This window comes from Carcharodon carcharias, chromosome 32 (assembly GCF_017639515.1).
Source record: "Carcharodon carcharias isolate sCarCar2 chromosome 32, sCarCar2.pri, whole genome shotgun sequence".
Classification (NCBI taxonomy): Eukaryota; Metazoa; Chordata; class Chondrichthyes; order Lamniformes; family Lamnidae; genus Carcharodon; species Carcharodon carcharias.
This window is the reverse complement of record NC_054498.1, coordinates 19,379,655-19,404,016: the sequence shown is the minus strand read 5'-3', so window position 1 is coordinate 19,404,016 and position 24,362 is coordinate 19,379,655. Positions and strand designations below refer to the sequence as shown.

The 24,362-nt window shown below is 40.4% G+C and overlaps 1 protein-coding gene across 11 annotated transcripts in view; it reads left to right on the top strand.

The window, feature by feature from the left end:
- herc1 (HECT and RLD domain containing E3 ubiquitin protein ligase family member 1) overlaps window positions 1-24,362 on the top strand; it is a 231,321-nt gene that overhangs the window by 75,108 nt on the left and 131,851 nt on the right. For all 11 annotated transcript variants that reach the window (XM_041178586.1, XM_041178583.1, XM_041178585.1 and 8 more), the window contains exons 13-22: window positions 938-1,103; window positions 4,036-4,161; window positions 6,847-7,065; window positions 7,758-7,910; window positions 8,004-8,136; window positions 9,221-9,412; window positions 9,651-9,872; window positions 12,141-12,314; window positions 19,341-19,455; window positions 23,565-23,685. In XM_041178586.1, the coding sequence (XP_041034520.1) occupies window positions 938-1,103; window positions 4,036-4,161; window positions 6,847-7,065; window positions 7,758-7,910; window positions 8,004-8,136; window positions 9,221-9,412; window positions 9,651-9,872; window positions 12,141-12,314; window positions 19,341-19,455; window positions 23,565-23,685 (1,621 nt within the window). The remainder of the gene's footprint in view (window positions 1-937; window positions 1,104-4,035; window positions 4,162-6,846; window positions 7,066-7,757; window positions 7,911-8,003; window positions 8,137-9,220; window positions 9,413-9,650; window positions 9,873-12,140; window positions 12,315-19,340; window positions 19,456-23,564; window positions 23,686-24,362) is intronic.

Below are 24,362 nucleotides of genomic sequence, written 5' to 3'. Positions count from 1 at the left end.
GTAGGATTGGCTGTTGTAAGGTCTGGTGAGTTACAATTACTGAGGTGTAAAGACTATTGACACTGTAAGATTTTGTATAGCAGGTTAGATTTGAGTTCCTGTTCTTGCTGTTTGGTTCCCAAACAAACATTCATGATACTGAGATTTAAGAAATCTGCACTGACCAAGCTGATGGCCTAAGCAGAATGTTATCAGTGTCACACTTGATGTACTTTAAATATTTATTCACTTTACTGCACACTGTTATAACTTAAGTACACCTAGTCAGCTATTTGTGCAGCCTTCAGCTTAATAGGATTGGGCTTATCTTGTGCAACAGAAGCATATAATTTATTTAGAATTGTCGATAAGATTGTTCTTTCAATTAATCAAAACGGTTGACTCAACTCATTTAGTTCAAGTTTAGTGTTTGTAGTTGCAAAGGTTTGGTGAAGTCACTGTTACCTTGCCCTCTGTTCATGCAGGCAAAGGAGAAATTAGCCCTAGAAATAATATTGTACAGCATTAATGTGCAAGTACTCAAATTTTTCGTACAAGTTTCATTATCCACTACTTTAGTGGAAGAATTAAACTGTTTTCATATAAACCTTCCACTATTATAACAAAGTGTTAGCCAAAGCAATTTCAAGCCAAATCATTAAACATACGTAGACATATCTTAGTAATCAAAAAAGGGGTTACATGTTTGGAAAATAATATTTGGGTTAGTTTGTCTGTAACTACACTAATTATTTTGAAAACTTGAGTTTGGAAGATTGTATAAATCCGTTGGTATGTTTTTCACAATTAGTTAAGTTAGTGGATTTGCTTGAACACCAAGTATTCTGTTGGATATTGTCAAGCTGTGTTGATATTGTTGGTTTTATGATCACCAAATAAGTCTTCTGGAATTCAGATTTAAATAAAGTTTTTATTATTAATCTTATCCTTTTAACAGGGAACATCATAATTTTCTTAAGCTTTGTCTCAAGCTGCTGTCTAACCATCTGGCACTAGCTCTAGCTGGGGGTGTGGCCACCAGCATCCTTGGGAGACAGGCCAGGCCACTGCGAAATCTGTTGTTCAGGTTAATGGATTCTTCTGTACCAGATGAAATCCAAGAGGTGAGTTATTTCACTGTCATTCATTCATATTTGAATTACTAATTGCCAGATAGATTAAATTGCCTTTAATTACAGAGCTGTTGAGATACTTGGATTTGGGGCAACAGCTTAATCTCGTTGTGGCATCCTTCCATCTTTGTGAGATGATGAACATGCAACAAATCCACTGGCAGTGGGATAGTTTCACAAGATGCACTTTTGCTGATGGCTAAAGAGACCAATCCATGAGAGGCAGGACCTGCCTCAAGTGCTGCATTATCAGGTGCTCTGGGTTGTTGTTTTGACAGTAGGTACTGTGTATGCCTACACCACGTGGACAGCAGCAGTTCAAGAAAGCAGCTCACCACCACTTTCTCTAGGGCAGTTAGGGAGGGGCAATAAATGCTGGCTTAGCCAGTGATGCACATGTCCCATGAATGAATAAAAAAACAATGGTACCTGTTGATAAGCTGCTGTAGCCATTGATTGTCATGGCGTTGCATGCTGGCCCATGGGTAATGTTGCCAATTCCTTCTGTTGGCTACTATGTCCCAGATGTGAAAATCGATGCTTGGGGCCTTCATGTCACGCTTTCAAGCATCTTGAAGCAGAGATTTGGGCATCATACTGACGCTCTGGGTACCTCTCCATACAGTATACCCTTTGGAATGTGTCCACCTTACATCCTCCGAATATGCTTGAACCAGTGAAGTTACCTCTGCTTCATGAGTGCCAGCATACTTGGGAGATTTGCCTTCGAGAAGACTATTGCATTCGTGATTTTGTCCTTCCATGAGAGGCCAAGAATGTAGGCATCAAAGATGAAAATTGATGATCTTCCTTGATAGCTGTAAGTCGTCCATGTTTCACAGCCACATAATAGGGTGCTGAGAACACAGGCCTCATAAACCAGCACCTTGGTCCTAAGGGTGAGGTGGTGGTGGTTGTTGTTGTTCTAGGCACATTTCATGAGTCTTCCAAAGGCAGTAGCTGCTTTCCACATGCGTGTGTCCAGTTCTGCATCGTCAAATTGTGTGTCACAGTAGACTGGCAGGCAGAATTTGCTAAACATTTCCATTGGAAGCAATTAGATGTCCGGCTGGGTTGAACACTATTGTGAGCTGTGCTCCAGTGAGATGGCCATCTCCCAGACTGCGCTTGATGGTCTCTGACGCTTTTGTCATGGTTGAATTAAACACACAACCTTCATCACTTGAACTTCAACTTGAAAAGGTAATTGATGCCTTAGCAAACAAGCAGTCAGCCAGGGTGGAATTCCAGCAGATCCATTCCACACGGCATGTGTAATGCAAGATTCATCATTTTACACAAAAACAAAGGTGACAAGAGAAGACGGAAACTTCTACAGGAGCACCTCACTCTTCAGCTTCACTGGGAAGGCTTTTGCTAGGATCCTGCCGGAAAGACTCCAACTTTGCAGACTGAGTCCACCCGGAAGAACAGTCTGGTAACCATACTGGCAGATCTACAGCGGGGCATGATCTTCCCCTTATGCCAGCTGCAAGGGAAGTGTAGGGAACAGGGTATATTTCTACTTCATGAAGGGTCATGAGGATTCGAATGTCAACTTTGTTCATCTCTGCCGATGCCGCCAGACCTGCTGAGTTTTTCCAGGTAATTCTGTTTTTGTATTATACCTCTACTTTGCTTTTGTGAAATTTCATAAAAGCATTAAACACAGTCAACAGGGTAGGACTCTACAAGATTTAGGAGAGAAATGGCTGTCCACCATAGCTCCTTATCCTCCGCTTGTTTCATGACGATAAGCAATGTACTATATAGTTTGAAGGCTCCACTTCTGACCATTTGAGAGTGAAGAATGGAGTGAAATGGTTGTGTCCAAGTCCCAATTTGGTTGATCATCCTTTTCCATGCTCTTGACCATTTCCCTCCCTGCAGATGTGGAAGAAGATAATCTACAATCCTTGATGCTGATGATGCTGCATTAGTCATCCACATGGAAATTCAGCTACAAAGACTTGTGGATTGTCTCTCCCTTGCCTGTATATTGTTCTCCGTTACTATAAGCATCGAGAAAAAGGGTTATGGGACAGGATGTCACAGTTGCATGCTTGATCACGGCAGCAACAGGATGGTACTGCATTATTGGAGGTGCTGGCATTTGGATGAAACGTTAAGCTGAGCTTTGACTCCCTGCTCATATGGATATAAAAGATCCCATAGAATTTTTGAAAAACTATTTCCTAACCAACAATGGTCTCCAAACAATATGACCAAAACATGTTAACTGGTCATTTGTCTCATTTACTACCTGTTTTACTTGCTTGAATTTGGTTTCTCTCTCTTTGCCCCTCCCCCTCTGTGGGCTGGAAATGCACGCCTGTAAATAATCACCTAATGCTATAAGATGCCTGATCTAACTATCACCTGGAAAGCATCCAGTAGGTGTCTATACTACTGAGCAATTTACAACTCAGTGCTGAAGAGTAGATTGTATCCTGAACAGCTTGGTTAACACATTTGGTTTATTTTCAAGGTAGACTGTTTAGGATAGTGTCATTTAGTCAGAATGCAGCAATGTGCCTCTGCGAAGGAAGCCCAATAAGTTGACCCTATTCATTTTGATGATGTTCAGAGTTTCAGGCATCTTGGCATTGGAGTGTCTTGCAGTAAGTCTCTATGTAATCAAGAAGTTGTGTTTAAGTGTGAATGATAAAACAACTAACTTCTAGTACACTGCCCTTTGTGGTTTCCTGACTGAAGGAACAGCTGAATCAGCTTCTAGTGCCTTTTGTAATAACTGAGCATTATCATTTCAAAATCAGTTTTGAAAATAAAAGTGGCTCCTGTTACCTATAAAACTGTTGTGTTGGTGATTTTGAGTGTAAAAGATGACTAAGATTGTCATTATTCAGAAACATGTATCTATAATGCTGTATAATAGACTTGTTTTTTCTTCTTGCTGTTTCAGGCTGTTATAGAGACATTGTCTGTGGGAGCTACAATGTTACTTCCACCACTGCGAGAGAGAATGGAGCTGCTACACTCGCTACTTCCACAGGGCCCTGATAGATGGGAAAGCTTAACAAAAGGACAAGTAAAAACATTTTTTGGATTTTGCAGAGACCTTATTCAATCAAAAGCACACAAAATTACAGCACAAAACATTCAGCAGATTGTGTCCTACCTGATTAAAAGAGTTACCCAGCCTAATCCCACCTTCTAGCTCTTGATCTGTAGCCCTGGAATTTATGACATCTCAAGTGCATATCCAAGTATTTGTTTTCAAATGCATCTGGGGCTTCTGCCTCTACCATCCTTTTCAGGCAGTAGGTTCCAGACCCCACAGCCCCCGGGTGAAAAAAATTACTTCTCAACTCTCCTCTAATCTTTCTGCCGATTTACTTTCAATCTATGGTCTCTGGCTATTTACCTCCTGCTAATGGTCATGGGTCTTTCTGATTCACTCATATCTAGGCCCATCAATTTTATACACCTGAATTAAATATCCCCTCAGCCTTCCCTGTCTCAAAGAAAACAACCCCAGCACATCCAATCCTTCGTAATGGCTAACATTCTCCATTCCTGGCAACATCCTGTAAATTTCCTCTCCAGTGCAATCGCATTCTTCTTGTAATGTGGTGACAAGAACCACATGCAGTATTCTAACTACGATATAACTAGTGTTTTATGCAGTTTCAACATTACCTCTCTGCACCACATATTCATTGATTTAGCCAATAATAGAAAGCATCTTGCTAACTACAGGAATCCTTGGGCATACACTCAAGTTCCTCTGTTTCTCTACACTTCTCAGAGTCCTACATTTATTGTGTTTTCCTCACCTTGTTTGTACTTCCGCAGTGCATTAACTTACAAGCTGTATTTTCTAATGTGTTCATGCATGCATGTGTTTATTGCATGCATCTACTCAAATTTTCAGATTCTCTCTCCAGGATCATCCATATTTACATGTTGTGAGGTCCAGATATGCTCAAAAGAACAGTTCTAAGGGTTGCTTCCAGTTAATGGACTTAATCTTCTAATGCATCACTTTTGCACATCAAATTAAGTTTCACATTACTTAAAAAGAAAACCAGAGTTTCCTTCCTGGTTATTAGTTAGTCAGATTATTTTTCCCATACACTTATTTTCACGTTGAGTTCTAGACTCAATAAACATTGAAAAATGTCCACTTTTTAAAAATATGCTATCAGTTCAATCCTTTTACTTTCTCTTAGTATCAACCTGATCTTGTGTCAGATACTTGAAGCACTGGAACATGACGTTACTTTGGATAAGATACATCTGAAGTTATTTTGAAATTGGGTTATTCTGAAACTCCATGATCAGTTTTCAAATCTTTTTCTGTTTTCTGGAAAATAGAAAATAATTATGAATATTAAAATATGTCAATTTCCACACGTATGCTGACGACACCCAATCCGACCTCACCATCACCTCTGTCAACCCCTCCACTGTCAATAAATTATCTACTGCTTGTGTAACATCTATTGAATGAGCAAAAATTTGTCCCAGTAAAATATTGGGAAGACTCAGTCGCTGCCACAACCTGTTCCCTAGCAACTGACTTCATCCCCCTCTTTGGTACTTGTTTGAAGCTACTCACAGTCTTTATGTCATCTGTAAACCTAAGATGAGCTTCTGACCACATATTTGCACCATCGGTCAGGCTGCCTATTTCCACCTCCATAAGACTAAGATGAAAGCAAAATACTATGGATGCTGGAAATCTGAAACAAAAACAGAAAATGCTGGAAAAACTCAGCAGGTCTAACGGTATCTGTGGAGAGAGAAACAAAGTTAACGTTTTGAGTCCATATGACCCTTCTTCAGAGCTGGAAGAAGGGTCATACGGATTTGAAACGTTAACTCTGTTTCTCTCTCCACCGATGCAGTTAGACCTGCTGAGTTTTTCCAGCATTTTCTGTTTTCGTTCCACCTCTATAACATTGGCTGACTTCATCCTTGCTTCAGCTCATCTGCCTTTGTTACCTCTAACTTGATACGCCCACAGTACTCCTGGCCAGCCTCCCATGTTTTACCCCGTGTAAACTTGAGGTTATCCAAACTATTGGCCACATCCTTACTCACACCAAGTTCTGCGCACCTATCACCCTGTGCTCGCAGTTCAGTAACATGTCAACTTTAAAATTCTTAATCCTTGTTTTTAAATCCCTCCATCCATGACCTCGCCCCTCCTATCTCTGTAATCTCCACCAGCTCCAACAACCTTTTGAGATATCTGTGCTCATCTAATTCTGGCCTCTTGAGCGTTTCCAATTTTAATTATTCTACCATTGGTGATCATGACTTCAGCTGCTGAGGCCTTAACTTTGGAATTCCTTCCCTAAATGTCTCCACCTTGCTTTCTTCTTTTAAGATTCTCCATATAAGTCTACCTTGAAAAAGCTTTTGATCATCTGCCCAAAAATGACCGTACGTGGCTCAGTGTCAAATTTTGTTTGATATGGCTCCTGTGCTGTGAAGCGTCTTGGGCTATTTTAGTACATTAAAAATGTTGTATAATTAAAAGTTATTTCCAAAACGCTGCAAACAGTAAATCCCAAAATTATTCAATTTTCCAACTAATGTAACTGGAATTTGCAATGAGATTAAATTTAATCTGCCTATTAACTGGCTGTAACACAGAAAATATATAATCTACACAAATGCTGACATTGAACATTAAGACTAATTTGAAAATGTTCAAATGTGTAGTAGGTGTGCGTTGGTATGATAATATCACTTTATTTTTCAGAGGATGCAGTTGGATATTATTCTCACTAGCCTACAAGACCACACCCATGTAGCTTCTTTGCTGGGTTATAGCTCTCCTCCTGATGTTGAAGCCTCCTCTACAGGACCAAATTACAGCAACTTCCCTGATTCCTCATTCAGCTCCCAATCCAGTCATCCTGATACGCATCTAGCAGAAATCTTGATGAAGACCCTGCTAAGGAACTTGGGATTCTATACTGTAAGGAGCTTTCTATCTGCAAGTATATTGACTGAATTCAATACCACTGTAAGCAACTATTTTAGGCAAAATTCTTGCTTTTATGTGAAATATATCCTTGATATGCTTGGCCTTAACTGATGCTTGGCCTTAAATGATGACCTGGAGGAGAATTGATTTTATTTTTAATCCTTTGTGGGAGCGAAATTCATAGGGAATGAGACCGATTACCGTTAAGTGTCTTAAAGGGAGCGTTGCTTCTAAAATTATTCTTGTTGGTAATATGGGCTTGCTCTTGTATATGATGGATATGGGAATGAAGCCTTGGGCCCTTTCAGTTAAATGATCACTTCGCATGATTTATTTTCTTAATTTCTGTGTAAATGTATTGAATTTTAATCAATATAAATTGAAAGAGGTTGAATCAAAGAATGGACAGTTCTATGACTTAGCATGCTTGATGAGAAATTTGAGTTACAAAATTTAAGTTAAAGGAAACATGAACATTTTGTTTTAACGAGCATTGTTTATCATTATCCATAAGAAGGCCCTACATCAAGAGGACATGTACTCCTAAAGTACAGTATCCCAGTGTGTTTATTTCCCACGGTTAGAAGTTCTCCCGTTCTATTTTATGTAGTGTAATTTCATTAATACTTGTTAATTATGTTAAATCTTACTTATCTTTGTTATACTATATTTACTCTAAATAGGATCAGGCTTTTGGAGAACTGGAAAAAAATAGTGACAAGGAGCTTTCGGGGACATCATCAGCTGAAAACAGCCAACCAGCTCACTTGCATGAACTGCTGTGCTCGCTACAGAAGCAGCTGTTGGCATATTGTCACACCAACAGTGTCAGTGAGGTATACATGTTAGGCTTTACTTGGGGAAATGTAGATTTGAGATTTGTTTTCTGTTGATCTTCGTTGGTAAACTTAATTTGTCGTTTTGTTTAGAGTTCCAGCAGCGTAGCTTTATTACACAAACATCTACAGCTCTTACTGCCTCACGCGACTGAAATTTATTCCCGTTCTGCAACACTACTGAAAGAAAGCTCCTGGAATGGGAGTGTCAGGGACAAGCTTCAAGGTATTGGTGGCTTGTTTGCTTTTACTTTATTTCAAACAATTAACAATTTTATTGGCTTAATTTTTAAGAGGTAATACAGGTGCTGGCTCCCAACCTCCTACATCTCATCCTATCAATTTAGCCTTCTATTCCTTTATCCATCATTTGTTTCCCCTTAAATGCGTCAATGGCTTTTGAATTAACCACTCCCTGTGGTAGTTAATTCCACATTCTAACCACCCTAGATAAAAATGTTTCTCCTGAATTCCCTATTGGATTTATTAATGGTTATCTGATGTTCATGGTCCCATTTCTGACCTTACCTACAAGTGGAAACATTCCTGCCTCCCCTTTCAGATCCTTTCTTAATCTTAAAAACCTCTATCTAGTGATCATTTAGACCTGCTCAGATCACTTGTCTTCATCAGTTCTTGGTGTATTTACTGAACTAACCTTTATTATTCTAGGTGTTCTTTTAGTCAGTCGTCAAACCAAATTATTTCTGTCCTCACCCTTGTTTCAGTCATGTAACTTTCACTGTGTAGTTCCATTTTCTGTTCTTGGTCCCAATACAGTATATATTTTCTAAATTTTAAAACCTACCCCACCCATTGCCCCATAGTTGCTGGTTCTCTGCAGATTTCTGAATGATATTCCTCTCATTGGAGCATTCTAATTCCCCATGTCTTTTCACCTCCTGTGTATTTTTTTTTTACCACCGGAGGTTTAATTTTTCTCTCGCCGAGAGCCTCTGTATAGAACTGTTCACAGATGTCCAAAACCAGAAGAGTGAGTCATCCAATTTAATCAGTCTTCCAGCTTCACGTGGATACTGCATATGGGCCCCCATGGCTGTTCAGCTGGAAAATTGACTGGAAAAGCTGTAAAGTGGCAAAATTTAAATTGGGATGGGGGGAAAATAGTAAATCCAGTTTCCAGAAACTAAATGGTTCATTCTCTGCATTTTTCCCCCAAGCGTTTAATTTTTGTATGTAACCCACAGCATTACTATTAAGATAAAACACTTAGATATTTCTGATTTGGACACAACTGTATATAAAAATAAGTTTTTCCACATACCTACGCAGAATTGTTTTCCTTGCAGGTGTCCTGTATGGATCAGCAGCAGGGAGCATGCTCTGTCAGATCATTAATTCTCTCCTGTTACTGCCTGTCTCTGTGGCGAGACCATTGCTGAGCCACCTACTGGATTTACTGCCATCCTTGGATCGCTTAAACCGACTTTTACCAGCTGCAGCACTTTTAGAGGAGCAGGAGCTGCAATGGCCACTGCATGGTAAGAGGCGCGCTCAGGCACTTGCATCATTTTTAATGTTATAACCTTATAATATTGTATCCCTGGAGGTTAACTGTAGGGCGATAGCTCTTATGATAATGCGAGGCAATTGAGAGGAAACAAAAGAGTAGAGATCTCCTTTTGTAACTTAAATCCTGCAATTTGAGAGATTAAAGGAAGACTGTGGTCATGTTCTCTGAAGTGCTCTTAACTACTTTTTTGGGATCTGTACCGTTAGGTACTCTTGAAAGTGCTGACCCTGATGATTTGGCTATACCTCAGCCTGCTCAGCCTTGGGTGTGGCTTGTGGATCTGGAAAGAACTGTTGCACTTCTTGTAGGCCGTTGCCTTGGTGGAATGCTGCAGGGCCCACCTACGTCATCTGAGGAACAAGATACAACTCATTGGCTAAAAACGCCTCTCTTCAGCAATGGATTGGAAATGGATCTTCCCCAGCTAGGTAAAATTAATCATTTGGTACCTTCAACGTGCCTAGACATTCAGTAGTTTTGGCAAGTATAATGAAATGTAACTTTTCCCCACCACCTCAATGCAGAAGCTGTTTTTGGTTTGTTGAAGTGTGTTCAGTATGGTTTATTAAAGAGATAATTTCTAAACTATATCAAAATACTTTATAGCAATGTGTGTGCTCCCTAATATGATGATGTCACTGTGCCACCTGTGCTTAACATTTCAGTGGAATCTAACAATGCAGTGATGAATGACGTGCCAACTGCTGTAACTTCAGCTGAAGTTCTGGTACCTCCTAAGTTAAGATTCAGAGCCTGCACTGCTGGTACTGAAGCAGTTTGGCAGTAGTCACAAATTCAGTAATGTTTTGAGCCAGCTGAACCTTCTGGCTCAGTTGTCCCTGATGGATTCTCAACTTCAAAATCCATCAAAATGTCGCAGTCCTTTTGAGGTATTGGTTCACAAGTTACAAATGCACACGCACTCTTTTTTTTCTCTCTCTGCCCTGGTTACTGACCCAAAAACCCACTTGTTTGCTGTCCGCTTACAGTCCTTTTCTCAAACGAGAGGATTATGAAGAGTTGGTATAATGTTATTCTTGGGCAGAAACTATGTAATTCCCCTACAGAAAGTTGAGCTAATATTGCTGTTACGATCCTGCAGTGGGAGTTATCTACCTTATTATTGCTTCCTAACTCCATGGTGTGATGCCAAATTTGATTGAAGTGAATGGAATTGCATCAATGGAGTAAATGGGAAAACAAAAATAAAAATACCTGGAAAACTCAGCAGGTCTGGCAGCATCTGCGGAGAGGAAAACAGTTAACGTTTTGAGTCCAAATGACTCTTCAACAGAGTCACGCGGACTCGAAATGTTAACTGTGTTCCTCTCCGCAGATGCTGCCAGACCTGCTGAGTATTTCCAGGTATTTTTATTTTTATTTTTGTTTTGGATTTCAAGCATCCGCAGTTTTTTGCTTTTATCTTAGAGTAAAATGGGAACCTTACTTCACTGACAAAAGTACAACTCATCACACCTCCATCTCCTAACTTTGGGAATTCTCAATCATTTCGCTTGTGAAGTGTTGTGAATTAAAAGTTGCAATAAGGTAAATAGAAACTAGTCCTACACAAAATGGGAAAAGCTAAACTGAGGGGCACAGAACTGTCTATTTACACAGTTAAGACAGTAAATGTTGTCTTTCCACTCTACAGCGATGCTCACAGTCTAACATTGAGAGCATTGTGCTAGAACAATTGGGCTTTCAGCTGGATTTTGTAAGCGTTCATTATCAGCCAATTAAAGTAAAACTACTGTAAGGTGAATGAAGTATTTTTAATGACTTAATTTAAACAAATTTTAAGGTGTAGAAACATCAATAAGATTAAGACCCAACTTTGTTGTCTGTTAACTTATGGAACAGGACATCAGGGATAAGCAGCTTTAGTTAGAAATGAGGCTACTTTTTTATTAGAATAAAGGAGAGAGAACTAATACAGGTTTTGATGAAGCAAATGGAAAAAAATGTTTTGATTTGTCTGGTGAGTGAGTAATCGGAGGGCTTGAATTTAGGATGATAATGAAAAGACCAACAAAGGGAGAAGTTAGAACATTTTTATTGTGTTAGAGGGTTAATAGGTCGTGGAACCCCCTACCAGAAACAGTGGTGCAGCCAAAACCCTGAGAATTAGATTCCTGGGAAAGTGGATGCACATTGGGGAAAAAAATACATTTAAATTATAGTGATATAAAGGCAGTGGACAAAGTAGATTCAGAAATTGGCAAATGTGATGGGTTGAATGACGATTGTAAAATTGTGATTCTAAGTGAATATTGGATGCTCATGGGAGAAAATGGGTGGCAATAGCTGTTTGTTGAAGTCATATTCTAAGAGACAAGATTCATGTCAACAAAATGGGTAATATTAAAATGAGGAAATGCAGCATTTTAAACATCAGGATAATTGTAAAAATTTAAGCCTTACGGTGTGTTCAGTATGCATCATGCATGAATCATGAGCAACTCCAAACTGTTCTTGTAAAAGTTGGAAATAAACCAGACCAGTAAATGGTTTTTATGATGAGGGTTAAATATTATTGTCATAAGGGACAAATTAATCCTGTTGACAAAGCTCCTGTCTTAAAATGATTTAGATACCATTTGTATGCATTATCATTTCACCATAGTTTTTGAAAAGATTAAGTTTAAAGACTAAATGTATATACAGATGGTGAAAGAAAGTTGTTTGTGATGCAGATAAATGCATGAGCTCTCTTCTGGAAGTTGCACTGTCTGGGAATGAAGAACAGAAACCTTTTGACTATAGCCTTGGTTCAGAAAATATTATGCTGGTTGACCTGGCTTTGGGATCTACTAAAGAACCTGTCAACGCTCTTTGGCTCAAAATGCAGGACTATGCTGTTAGCAAAGGTAAGTGGACCTGTTCCCAACTATAGCTACATACATTTTTGTTTGTAATTGATCTAAATATGCAAGCTGGATCTCATATCCGTATCTGACAGGCACTGGCAGTGAGAATAACAATGTCCATAATAGTAGCTTTCTAATAAAATATTGAAGTGCTTCACACTTGAATGCGACTTACAGTAGAGTGCCAGAATTGAGCACTTCAGAGAGTTAAGCAGACGACGGGAAGGAGGTGTTTGGTTGCTTTTGCCTAAACTTTTTCAGCCTCCAGAAATTTCTCCTGTAGCAGAGCAAGAATCAGAAGCTGGTTAATTGGTGAGCATCTGGTAAGTGATTAAGGTTTATTCTATTCATAAGGCTCAAAATAGTATATTTTGAGCGAGAGGGGAGTGGGAGAGGATAAAAGGTGTGGATCGAGAGGCCTACCTGAAGTGATACCAGTGGCGGAGTGACATCACGAACCATAACGTGCAGGGAAAGCAGCTGATTGCAGAGTAGGATTGATGACTATTCCTAGTCTTTAAATTAAAAGTAAGGTCTTTAGTTTGTGTTTAGGCCTCTCGTCTTTATTTCTCTCTCTCTCTTATAAATAGCTTGCTAAGTATAAGATCGATGCTGGTGTTTAAAAAAAAAAATTATACAAAAAAGTGTGAAGAGCAGGGATACTAGAATAATTAATTAATTAAATAAAATACGATAGTGGTGGCAGGGTAGGTGATGTGTTGCTCCTGCAGCCTATGGGAGCTGCTAGACACCAAGGTGATCCAGACCCAGAGCGAACGCATCTGTAGTAAGTGCAGCTCGAGGAACTTTGGGTCTGAGTTGAGGAGCTGGACTCTGAGCTGCAGACATTGCGCCGTATCAGGAAGGGGGAAAGTTACTTGGACACTTTGCTCCAGAAGGTGGTCACACCCCCTCCAGATTAGGTAATTCAAATTTTGGTCTGTGATCAGGGGCAGGAGGGTGTGACTGCAGGTGAGGCAGGTATTGGGACCCGGGAGGTAGCATTCGAGGAGCCTCGGCCCCTGCAATTGTCCAGGAATATGAGGCTCTTGCAACCTGTGTGGATGTGACTGCAGGGAGGATGAGCGCACTGACCACGGCACCGTGGTACAGGGAGACATTCAAGTTGGGGGGCGGAATTAGTAGTGGTAGGGGACAGTAGAATTAGGGGGATAGATACTGTTTTCTGCAGCCATGAGCTTGAGTCCCGAAGGTTATGTTGCCTGCTTGGTGCCTGGGTTAAGGACACCTCTTCAGGGCTGGAGAGGAACTTGGAGTGGGAGGGGAGGGACCCAGATGACGTCATCCACATTGGTACCTACAACATTGATAGGACTAGAAAAGCGGTTCTGCTGAAAGAACTTGAACGGTTAGGAGCTAAATTCAAAGCAGAACCTCCAAGGTGGTAATCCGGGGACTACTACCTGAGCTACGGGCAAACTGCCATAAAATAAATAAAGTCAAGGAGTTAAATGCGTGGCTCAAAGATTAGCGTGGGAGGAATGGGTTTCAGTTCATGGGGCACTGGCACCAGTACTGGGGTAGAAGGGAGCTGTTCCGGTGGGATGGGCTTCACTTGAACTGTACTGAGACCAATGCCCTGGCAAATCGAATAATTAGGGCTGTAGAGAGGGCTTTAAACTAAATAGAGGAGGGTAGGATCCTGGAGAGGGTATATGTAGGCTTACAAAGCAAAAGGATATGGTAGCATTGCAGGGCAGGTATTTAGGTAATGATACCCAGAGTGTGACAGGAAGGGATAGAAAGTACAAACAAAAAAATAAGCAGTAAATAGGATCAAAGGGGGGGAGAAATGGTAAAAAGGCAAAATTTAATGGCTCTTTACTTAAAGGTTTTTCAAATTTAAAAAGGTTTTTCAAATCTCTTTACTTAAATGCATATAGTACTCAGAACAAACTAAATGAATTAACGGCACAATTAGAGGTTAATGGGTATGACCTTATAGCCATTGCAGAGACATGGTTACAAGGTTCAAAGCTGGGGACTAAATATTCAGGGTATGTGACTTTTTGAAAGGACAGGCAGGAAGGAATAGGTGGTGGGGTAGCTTCGTAAGTATGATAGCAAGAAATGACCTTGGATCAGAAGATGTAGAATTCATATGGGTGGAGGTAAGAAATAACAAGGGGAAGAAGACACTGGTGGGAATAGTCTATAGGCCCCCTAACAGTAGCTATACTGTAGGGCAGAGAATAAATTAGGATATAATGTGGGCATGTGAAAAAGGCAGTACATTAATCATGGGTGACTTTAATCTTTATGTAGATTGGGAAAATCTAATTGGCAGAGGTAGCCATGAGCAAGAATTCATAGTGTATTCGGGATTGTTTCCTAGAACAATGTGTTGTGGATCCAACCAGGGATCAGGCTATTTTGGATCTGGTAATGTGTAGTGAAGCAGGTTTAATAAATGATCTCAGAGTAAAAGATCCCCTAGAAAACAATGACCATAACATGGTAGAATTTAGCATTCAGTTTGAGAGTGAGAAACTTGAGTCAGAAATAGCTGTGCTAAACCTAAATAAGGGTAATTGCAATGAAATGAGGGCAGAGTTGGCTGGAGTGGAATGGGAAAGGAGTTTAGAAGAAAAGATGGTTGAAGATCAATGGCAGACGTTTAAGAAAATAGTTCATGGCTCACAACAAAGATGTGTCCCAGTGAGGAAGAAGGATTCTAGGAAGGGGATAAACCATGGTTAGCCAAGGAAGTTAAGGATAGTGTCAAATTGAAAGAAAAGACATACAATGTGGCAAAGGTTAGTGGTAAGCCAGAGGATTGGAAAAGTTTTTAAAAACCAATAAAAGATGACCAAAAAATAATAGAGGGAGAAAATAAATTTTGAGGGCAAACTAGCAAGTAATATAAAGATGGAGAATACAAGCTTCTTTAAATATATAAAAAGGAAGAGAGAGGCCAAAGTGAACATAGGCTCCTTAGAGAATGAATCTGGGAAAAGAATAATGGGGAACCAGGCAGAGGAGTTGAATAAATACTTTGCATCACTCTTCATGGTAGAAGACACAATAGCATTCCGAAACTACTAAATAATCAAGGACAAAAGGTGGGAGGGAAATAAATACAATGACTATCACTATTGAAAAAGTACCAGGGAAACTAATGGGGCTAAAGGCTGATAAGTCCCCTGTGCCTGATGGGTTGCATCCTAGGATATTAAAGGAAATAGTTAGAGCTAGTGGATGCACAGGTAGTAACCTTCCAAGAATCCTTAGATTCTGGATAAGTCCTAGAGGATTGGAAAACTGGCAATGTAACACCCTTATTCAAAAAGGGAGGGAGACAAAAGAATAGGTAACCATAGGTCAGTTAGCTTAACACCTACCTTTTGGAAAATGTTAAGAGTCTATTATAAAGAATGTAAAAGCAGAGCATTTAGAAATACATAATATAATCAAATAGAGCAACATGGCTTCATGAAGGGGAAATCATGCCTGACAAATTTATTAGAATACTTTGAGGAGGTAACTAGCAGGATAGATAAAGGGGAGCCAGTAGATGTAATATATTTAGATTTGCAAAAGGCATTTGTTAAGGTACTGATGTAAGGCTACTTAATAAGATAAGAGCCTATTTTCAGGATGGCAACCTGTAACTAGTGAAGTGCCAGAGGGATCAATGCTGGGGCCACAATTATTTACATTATGTATTAATGACTTGGATGATGGAAGTGAATGTACTATTGCCAAGTTTGTGGATGACACAAAAATAGGTGGGAACGCAAGCGGTGAGGATGAGACAAATAGTCTAGACAGGTTACGTGAGTGGGCAAAAATGTGGCAAATAGAATAGATTGTGGGAAAATGTGAGATTATGCACTTTGGCAGGAAGAATAGAGGAGCTGAATATTATTTAAATGGAGAAAGACTACAGAAGGCTGCAGCACAGAGGTTTGGGGGTCCTCGTGCACTAATCCCAAAAGCTAACATCCAAGTTCAGCAGGTAATAGGGAAAGCAAATAGAATGTTGGCCTTTATTTCAAAGGGAATTGAGTATAAAAATGGGGAAGTCTTACTAAAACTATACAAGGCACTAGTTACACCACACCTAGAATACTGTTTTGGTCCCCTTATCTAAAGAAAGATATACTGGCTTTGGAGGTAGTCCAGAGAAGGTTCACTAGGTTGATCCTGAGTATGGGGGGATTTTCTTCTGAGGAGAGGTTGAGTAAGTTGGGCCTGTACTCATTGGAGTTTAGAAGAATGAGAGACGACCTTATTGAAACACACAAGATTCTTAGGGGCTTGACAGGATAGATGCTAAGAGATTGTTTCCCGTTGTGGGAGAGTCTAGGACCAGAGAGCATTATCTCAGACTAAGGTGTTGCTCATTTAAGACAGATAAGGAGGAATTTCTTCTGAGGGTAGTCAATCTGTGGAATTCTTTACCGCAGAGGTCTGTAGAGGCTGAGTCGTTAAGTGTATTCAAGGCTGAGATAGATTTTTAATCAGCAAGGGAATCAAGGGGTATGGGGAAAAGGCAGGAAAGTGGATTTGAGGATTATCCGATCAGTCATGATCTTATTGAATGGCGGAGCAGAATCAGTGGGCTAAATGGCCTACTTCTATAAGACCATAAGACAAGGGAGCAGAAGGAAAAGATGCTGTGCAGTTGGAGATGTGTTCAAAATGTAGAAAAGCCTGCTTTCAGTTCTATTTTAATGAGGCATAGAAAAGTAGCAAGGTGGAGACTTGTAGGGAGATAGAAAAGTTTAGAGACAGAATTCCAGAAGACTAGGGCTGAGGTAACTGATAGCTCGATCCATTGATGGTGGAATGAAAGTAGGGTGGGATGAACAGAGGCAAGAGTCTGAGGACCAAAGGGTATAGAGAAGAAAGTGGAACTAGAGGAGGTTTCAGAGCTAGGAAAGGACAGGTTTGGCTCTGAATTAGGACCATGATTTTGAATTTGATGCTTGGTGAGCTTGGAACCAATAAAGGTTTGCGATCTGTTATCTGGTAATCACAACTATGCAGAACAAGGTGCCAGTGCCAGAGCTTTTGATGAGTTAGAGCTCGAGGCTAGCAAGATCAACATGGGAGGCTCGCATTTTAGGCATTGGAAAAAGTCTCATCTGGAGGTAACAAAGCATGGATAAGGGGAGAAGGTGTGTGATGATGCAGAAAAGGAAATGGATGGTCTTGATAATGGAAATAATGAGGTTTGAAGCTCAAGCTGGCAAGGATGTGGAGCTTCTTACTGGTTTGAGCCTTGGTGAGCATCTGGATAATCAAATGGAATCAGTAATGATATGGAGTTTCTGGTAATAGCTGAATGGGATAGTCTGGCTTGTTGTTCAGTTGAAAGAAGTTCTGACTGTTTAAGTTTTAAGCTCAAACATGCAATATGATTGCCCAGTTGAGGATGGTGGAAGAGAGGTAGATCTGTTATTATCAGCATGCCTTTGAAAGTGGATCTTATGCATATGGTTTTCATCTCTGGGCAATATTTAAGTGAAAATTGGTACAAGGGTGAAAACCTGGGCTCTTTCAGAGGAGAAAGAAGAAAACCATTACTGGGAATTTGCTGTCAATGTTTGGATAGGTAGGGATAGAACCAGTTGAGGGAAGACATTATAGAAAATGCTGACAGAGGATGAAATGAGCCCAGCTGAATACTTCGAAGAGATCAAAGAGATCTAAGAAGGCTAAAGTAGCTTGGTCACAATCTAAATATTTCTTTCACCAGATTAATCATAGTGCTTTTGCCATGGAGGAAACCAAATAGGAATTTTTCAGCCCCTGATTTGGAAGGAGTGGGGAGAAGTTCAAAGACATCCTGAAGCCAAACCTCAAGCACTGAGCTGCATTTTGATTCCTTGGAAATCAAAACTAAGGGTGTAGTGACATGGAGAAGTTTAATCGATTACTGAACTTGATAATCTAAAGAAATCAGAATTGCCTACACCAAGACCAAAAAGTTTAAAAAAATAGGCTGCAATAGACATCCAGTTGTTATTTACCTCTCTGAGGGGGGAGGCTGCAGATACTGGATTGGTTTAGTTTGTTATTGCTAATATCATAGACACAATACAAACACAAATGGCTTTACTACCTCACCACTGAAATCAATAATGTGCTTGGAATGAATGGTTCAGTACAGATCTGGTCTACAAATTATTACTTGGGTTGCTTGAGTCATTGATGCCAAAAAGTTTTTTTAAAAATTGCAATTTACAGCACCTTTCGTAACTACCGGATGTTCCAAAGTACATTACAGCCAATGAAGTGCTTTCTGATGAAGCAGGAGAAACTCTCCTGCTTATTGATCAAAGTAGTGTCTCAGGATCTTTTACCTGAGTGGGCAGATGTGGTCTTGGTTTAACACCTCAGTCAAAAGATGGCATAACCTACAGTGAAGCACGACTTTGGTAGTGAACGGGCATGTCAGCCTTGATTCTTGTGCTCAAGTGTCTGGAGTGGGACTTGAGTCCGCTACCTTCTGACTCCGAGGTGGTAGTGCTACCCACTGAACCACAACTTAATGCCAAATAGCATACATATGCATGGGGCAGCTAGGTGCCCCATAATATAGTTTACTTATATTTGTTAATCCTCACTTGCATTTTCTCACCTGCTTACTCTTGCTGAGTCTTGCTCCCTCTTTCTTGGCCTTACTGTTGCTCACTTTCTCTCTGTGAATGGGTTTACAACACATTGACAGTCCCTGAGGCTTTAACGATTGCTGACAGAGCAAGTAGGAAAGTTCCCATTGTTGGCTGGAGACAGCATACCGTCTGATTTTGATGTAATGTTATATTTGGACGTATGGTTGGTACTTCAGTCATCTGCACCTTGCTTCATGTTCACAGTAGGTAATAAATTTGGAAAATGTTCCATTTCACAGTAGTAACATTCCTCAACCTTTATCACTAAAAACAAAAATGAATGTAATTTTAAATGTTTTGAATGTAATATTCATATGTTCATCTGATGAGTCTGTGCTAAAGTCTAATCAATAGACTTATTACGGTAAAATATATTTTCCAGATTGGGACAGTGCAATTCTTGGCAATGAGACCTTGTTGGATACAGCTTCAAGATTTGTTCTTGCAGCTCTTTTAAAGCATACTGGTTTACTGAATCAAGTTTGTGGTGAAAGCAGGTAAGTGAAAAGTGTTCATTGAATGTTCCAATTGTAATTGTTTGAAATTACTTTTTGTGTGTGTAGCTTTGTTAATTGATGATCTCAGCACTGCTATACTCCTGATAAAGATGTGCCAAAATTAACAGGCTGTTTTAGATGCAAGACAGGTAATTGAGTTTTAGATTTTCTTCTCAAAAGGTTGATCTCGTGGGTTGTATGCAGAGTCGAGACCAAGCGCATTATTTGGGTTAAGCAGAGTTTGAAGGTGGAGGATAATTGGAACAGGGCAGGGGAGAGAGGGGAAGAGAAGGCATTGAGCACAAGGGTAGGGTTGAGAGGGAAGAAGAAGTATGGGGAAATGCAGCGAAGAGGCAGCATGTGTGGATGGAATGTGAGGAAGAAAAGGAATTATTTTGATGAATAGCACTTCAAGGAGGAGGAGGTTCCACAAATATCCCCATCCTCAATGATAGGGGAATCCAGCACATCAGCACAAGAGGTAAAGCTGAAGCATTTGTTACAACCTTCAGCCAGAAAAGTAGAGTATATGATCCATCTTAGCCCCCTCCGGAAGTCCCCAGCATCACAGATGCCAGTCTTCAGCCAATTCAATTCACTCCACGTGATATCAAGAAACTGCTGAAGGCATTGGATACTATAAAGGTTATGGGCCCTGGCAGAATACGACAATAGTACTGAAAACTTGTGCTCCAGAACTTGCTGTGCCCCTAGCCAAGCTGTTCCAGTATAGGTACAACACTGGCATCTACCCAGCAATGTGGAAAATTGCGCAGGTATGTGCTGTACACAATAAGTGGGACAAATCCAACCTGGCCAATTACTGCCTCATCAGTCTACTCTCAACCAGCAGTAAGTAAAGTGATGGAAGGGGTCATCAACAGTGCTATCAAGTGGCACTTGCTTAGCAATAACCTGCTTACTGATGCTCAGTTCGGATTCTGCCACAGCCAATCAGCTCCTGACCTCTTAATGGCCTTGGTTCAAACATGGACAAAACAGCTGACCTTCAGAGGTGAGGTGAGAATGACTGCCCTTGACATCAAGACAGCATTTGACCAAGTGTGGTATCAATGAGTCCTAGCAAAAGTGGAGTCAATGGGAATTGGGGAAAACTCTCTGCTGTTTGGGGTCATACCTAGCAGAAAGGAAGATGGTTGTGGTTGTTGGAGATCCATCATCTGAGCTCCAGGGCATCACTGCAGGAGTTCCTCAGGGTGGTGTCCTTGGCCCAACCACCTTCAGTTGCTTTATCAATGACCTTCAACCATAAAGCCAGGAGTGGAGATGTGCAAACATCAGTGAACAATGTTCAGCACCATTTGCAACTCCTCAGATACTGAGGCAGCCCGTGTCCAAATGCAGCAAGACCTGGACAACATCCAGGCTTGAGCTGACAAGTGGCAAGCAACATTTATGCCACACAAGCGCCAGGTAATGACCATCTCTAACAAGTGAGAAACTAACCATTGCCCCTTGACATTCAATGGCATTACCATCACTGAATTCCCCCAGAAATTGAACTGGACTATCCATATAAATACTGTGGCTACAAGAGCAGGCCAGAGACTAGGAATCCTGTGGCGAGTAACTCATCTGACTCCCAAAGCCTGTCACAACCTACCAGGCACAAGTCAGGTGCGTGATGGAATACTCCCCACTTGCCTGGATGCGTGCAGCTCCTACAGCACAAAGCTTGATGTCATCCAGGACAAAGCAGCCTACTTGATTGCCGCCCAACTCACAAACATTCACTCCCTCCACCATTGCACAGTGGCAGCAATGTGTACCATCTACAAGATGCACTGCGAAAACTCACCAAGGCTCCTTTAGATAGTAGCTGTTGGTTTGGAAGGTGCTACCATCTCAAAGGACAAGGGCAGCAGATACATGGGAACACAACCACCTTGCATTTTCCCTCCAAGTCACTCACCATCCTGACTTGGAAATATATCGCTGTTCCTTCACTGTCGCTGGGTCAAAATCCTAGCCTAACGGCACTGTGGGTGTACCTGCACACATGGACTGCAGTGGTTCAGGAAGGCAGCTCACCACCACTTTCTCAAGGGCAATTAGGGATGGGCAATAAATGCTGGCCTAGCCCACATCCCTTAAATGAATTTTTAAAAAAAGGGATGCTCCCATTAGAGAAGGTTAGGGAAATCTGCCTATTTGAAACAAATAGGACCAAATTTGTTTCCATAATGAGGGACAGGTGAAGGGTGAAACTGAGGCAAAGGAGTTATACTGACCTACTTGTGCAGATTTTTCACCTAGGTAGGTATGGTGAGGAAATAGAAAATAATTCATTGCAATTAGTAGCATGCAAGGGTTATGGAGTAGCTCAATAGACATGAAAGTTCACTCAATTATTATTCAAGATGGCTGAGTTTCAGGAATTAGTGCACCATTTCTTAGACATTAGCTCAGTTAAGACTAACCCGACATCACATCCACTGGATGGACTTCCATTGGACAATGCAGTTCTCATATGCTTTAAACCCTCTTCAAGAAGCAAAACAAGCAATCTTAATTTCGCAAGGTTTTCTCCAGAGTGTCTCAACCTAACAATACATGTAGTAGATTGAAATGCCCAGGGAGTTTAGTTAGCTGGCTGTATATTTCACAAGTTCACACTAAACCCAGTCCAGTGTCTTTTGACAAGAAATTGTATTTATAAACAAATGGACCAACTTCTTGAATTGATTTTGTCCTCAATCCCAAGCATAATACCAGGGAGAAACCAAGCTTACGATGGTGCTGCTCATTTGTCTATACCCTCAGCTGGGATAACATCAGTTGTACTTTGGGTTTGACAAGTTCAAGATTTTGATTATCTGGAAGACATGACTTAAAATCCACAGGGAAGGTGAGAAGGAATTTCTTCCCTCAGAAGGTCATTAATCGTTATAATTCTCTATCACATCGAGCTGTGGAGACTGGGTAATTGATTATATGCAAGGCTGAGTTATAGACTTTCGGTCTACAAGGGCAATGAGAGTTATGGGTGGTAGGCGGGAAAATTGAGTTGAGGTCACAATCAGATCAGCCATGATCTTATTGAATGGTGGACTGTGCTCGAGGGGCCGAATGGTCTACAATCATTCCTACTTCTCATTCCTACTTATGTTCTTATGGAACTCGATAAGAACCACTTGAGACTTGTGTTCAGCCTTTCAGCAGTGTCTCCTGTCCTTCCAGGTAACAACAGTAACTTGCACTTTTAAACCACCTTTTTAATGTAACAAAGCATCCAAGCTGTTACCCAAATTGGAAGCAAGGAGGGAAAAGTAGGAAGAATGGGTGACTAACCAAGGAGTTGAATCTTTGGCAAGTACAGAAGTGGGATAGCCAAAGGCTGTTATCACCAGTGGAATACAGAAACTGCAGCAGACTGGAACCAAAGTGTTGTGGGTGAAAGTTGAGGTGCAAGACTGAAGGAGATTGTAATGATTCAAAAATATTTCTCCAGATAGGAATGGAGCAGATGTTGCCTTTGTGTTTCTTTTAAAAATAAGTGAGAGTATGCCAGATCTTTGATCTCAGATGCTTCAGTGAATTCACAGGCTGTTCTGGATAGTTACACTGCCTTTAAAATGTTCAGATGGATCTTGAAGGCTGACCAATGATCTTGCTATCCAAGTCTCCCAAGATTCAATTATAGCATATATCCCTTCTGCCACCTTCCACTGTGCTCACATAATCTATTGTAGGAAATCGAGGGTAGCAGCACCTGTAACACTACTCATATTAAAACCATTAGTTCATGAGTTTTCCTTGTTTACTGGTAGTTTGAGCAGCGACTCAGCATATCCTCAACATATACACTGCTGCCTCGTCAACCATGAGAAGTTCTATCAGGACAGAAAGTAGTAGAACAGGCTTATTGACATTTTGTTTTGAGTAGTCCAGGATGAGGTGTCCCTGCTCCTATACCACCTAGCAGCCTTCTAAATGCTGATGAAACAGAAGACTGTGTTGGAATCTTCGTTTGTCTTTGGGAGAAGTCAAATATCACCTTTAAACTAAGCCACATAAGACTTGTTGCCAGTAGACTATTCTGTTCATAAACATTTTCAATAACCTAATTTTTTTCAAACATTTCTTAGATACCAACCTAGTAAAACTCTTGCAGAAATATATCGTTGTGTTTACAAAGTCCGGAACAGACTGCTAGCATGTAAAAACATGGAACTTATCCAGAACCAGTCACCTTCCAGTGAAAGAAGAGTAAGTTTATGAAACTACTTTAAAAATATAAACAGTTTACATATAGCTGATTTAGACATTCAAATGATCTTGCCAAGTGCTGCAGACAGCTTTGAGTGAACAGAGTATTGAATTTTGAATCATGGTACAGAAGGAGACAATTTTGTCTGCCTAGCCTGAGTTCCCGATGAGTGCAAGATGAAAAGCTTCGACATGTCTCTTTTTCCAACAATACTCAAGTTCTGTAATGCCGAACAACTATCTGAAGATCCTTATCTTGATGTCCTGTAATGCACGGCACCATTTCTCTTTCTGTTGCTTAACATCATCCATGTGGATTCTATCTTAAAGCAAAAACAACTTACATTCTTTTGATGTGATGAAATCCTTCAGTAGCAATACGGCAAATGTTTTCCTCGCCTGAAAATGTTATATTCAACTTCTGGTCCTATCCAAGCTGAAGAAGGGTCATACGGACTCAAAGCATTAGCTTTGTTTCTCTCTCCACAAATGTTGTCAGATCTGCTAAGTTTTTCCAGCATTTTCTGTTTTTGTTGTTATATCGCTCCGTAGCTGCTAATACTTCTAACCCTTAAATTTATTTTGAATGTACGTAACTCTCAATCCTTACTTCCTTTTTTTGGAATATTGATCTGTATTCATTTTCCTGGTTTTATTATTTTTTTAAAAAAAAGTTC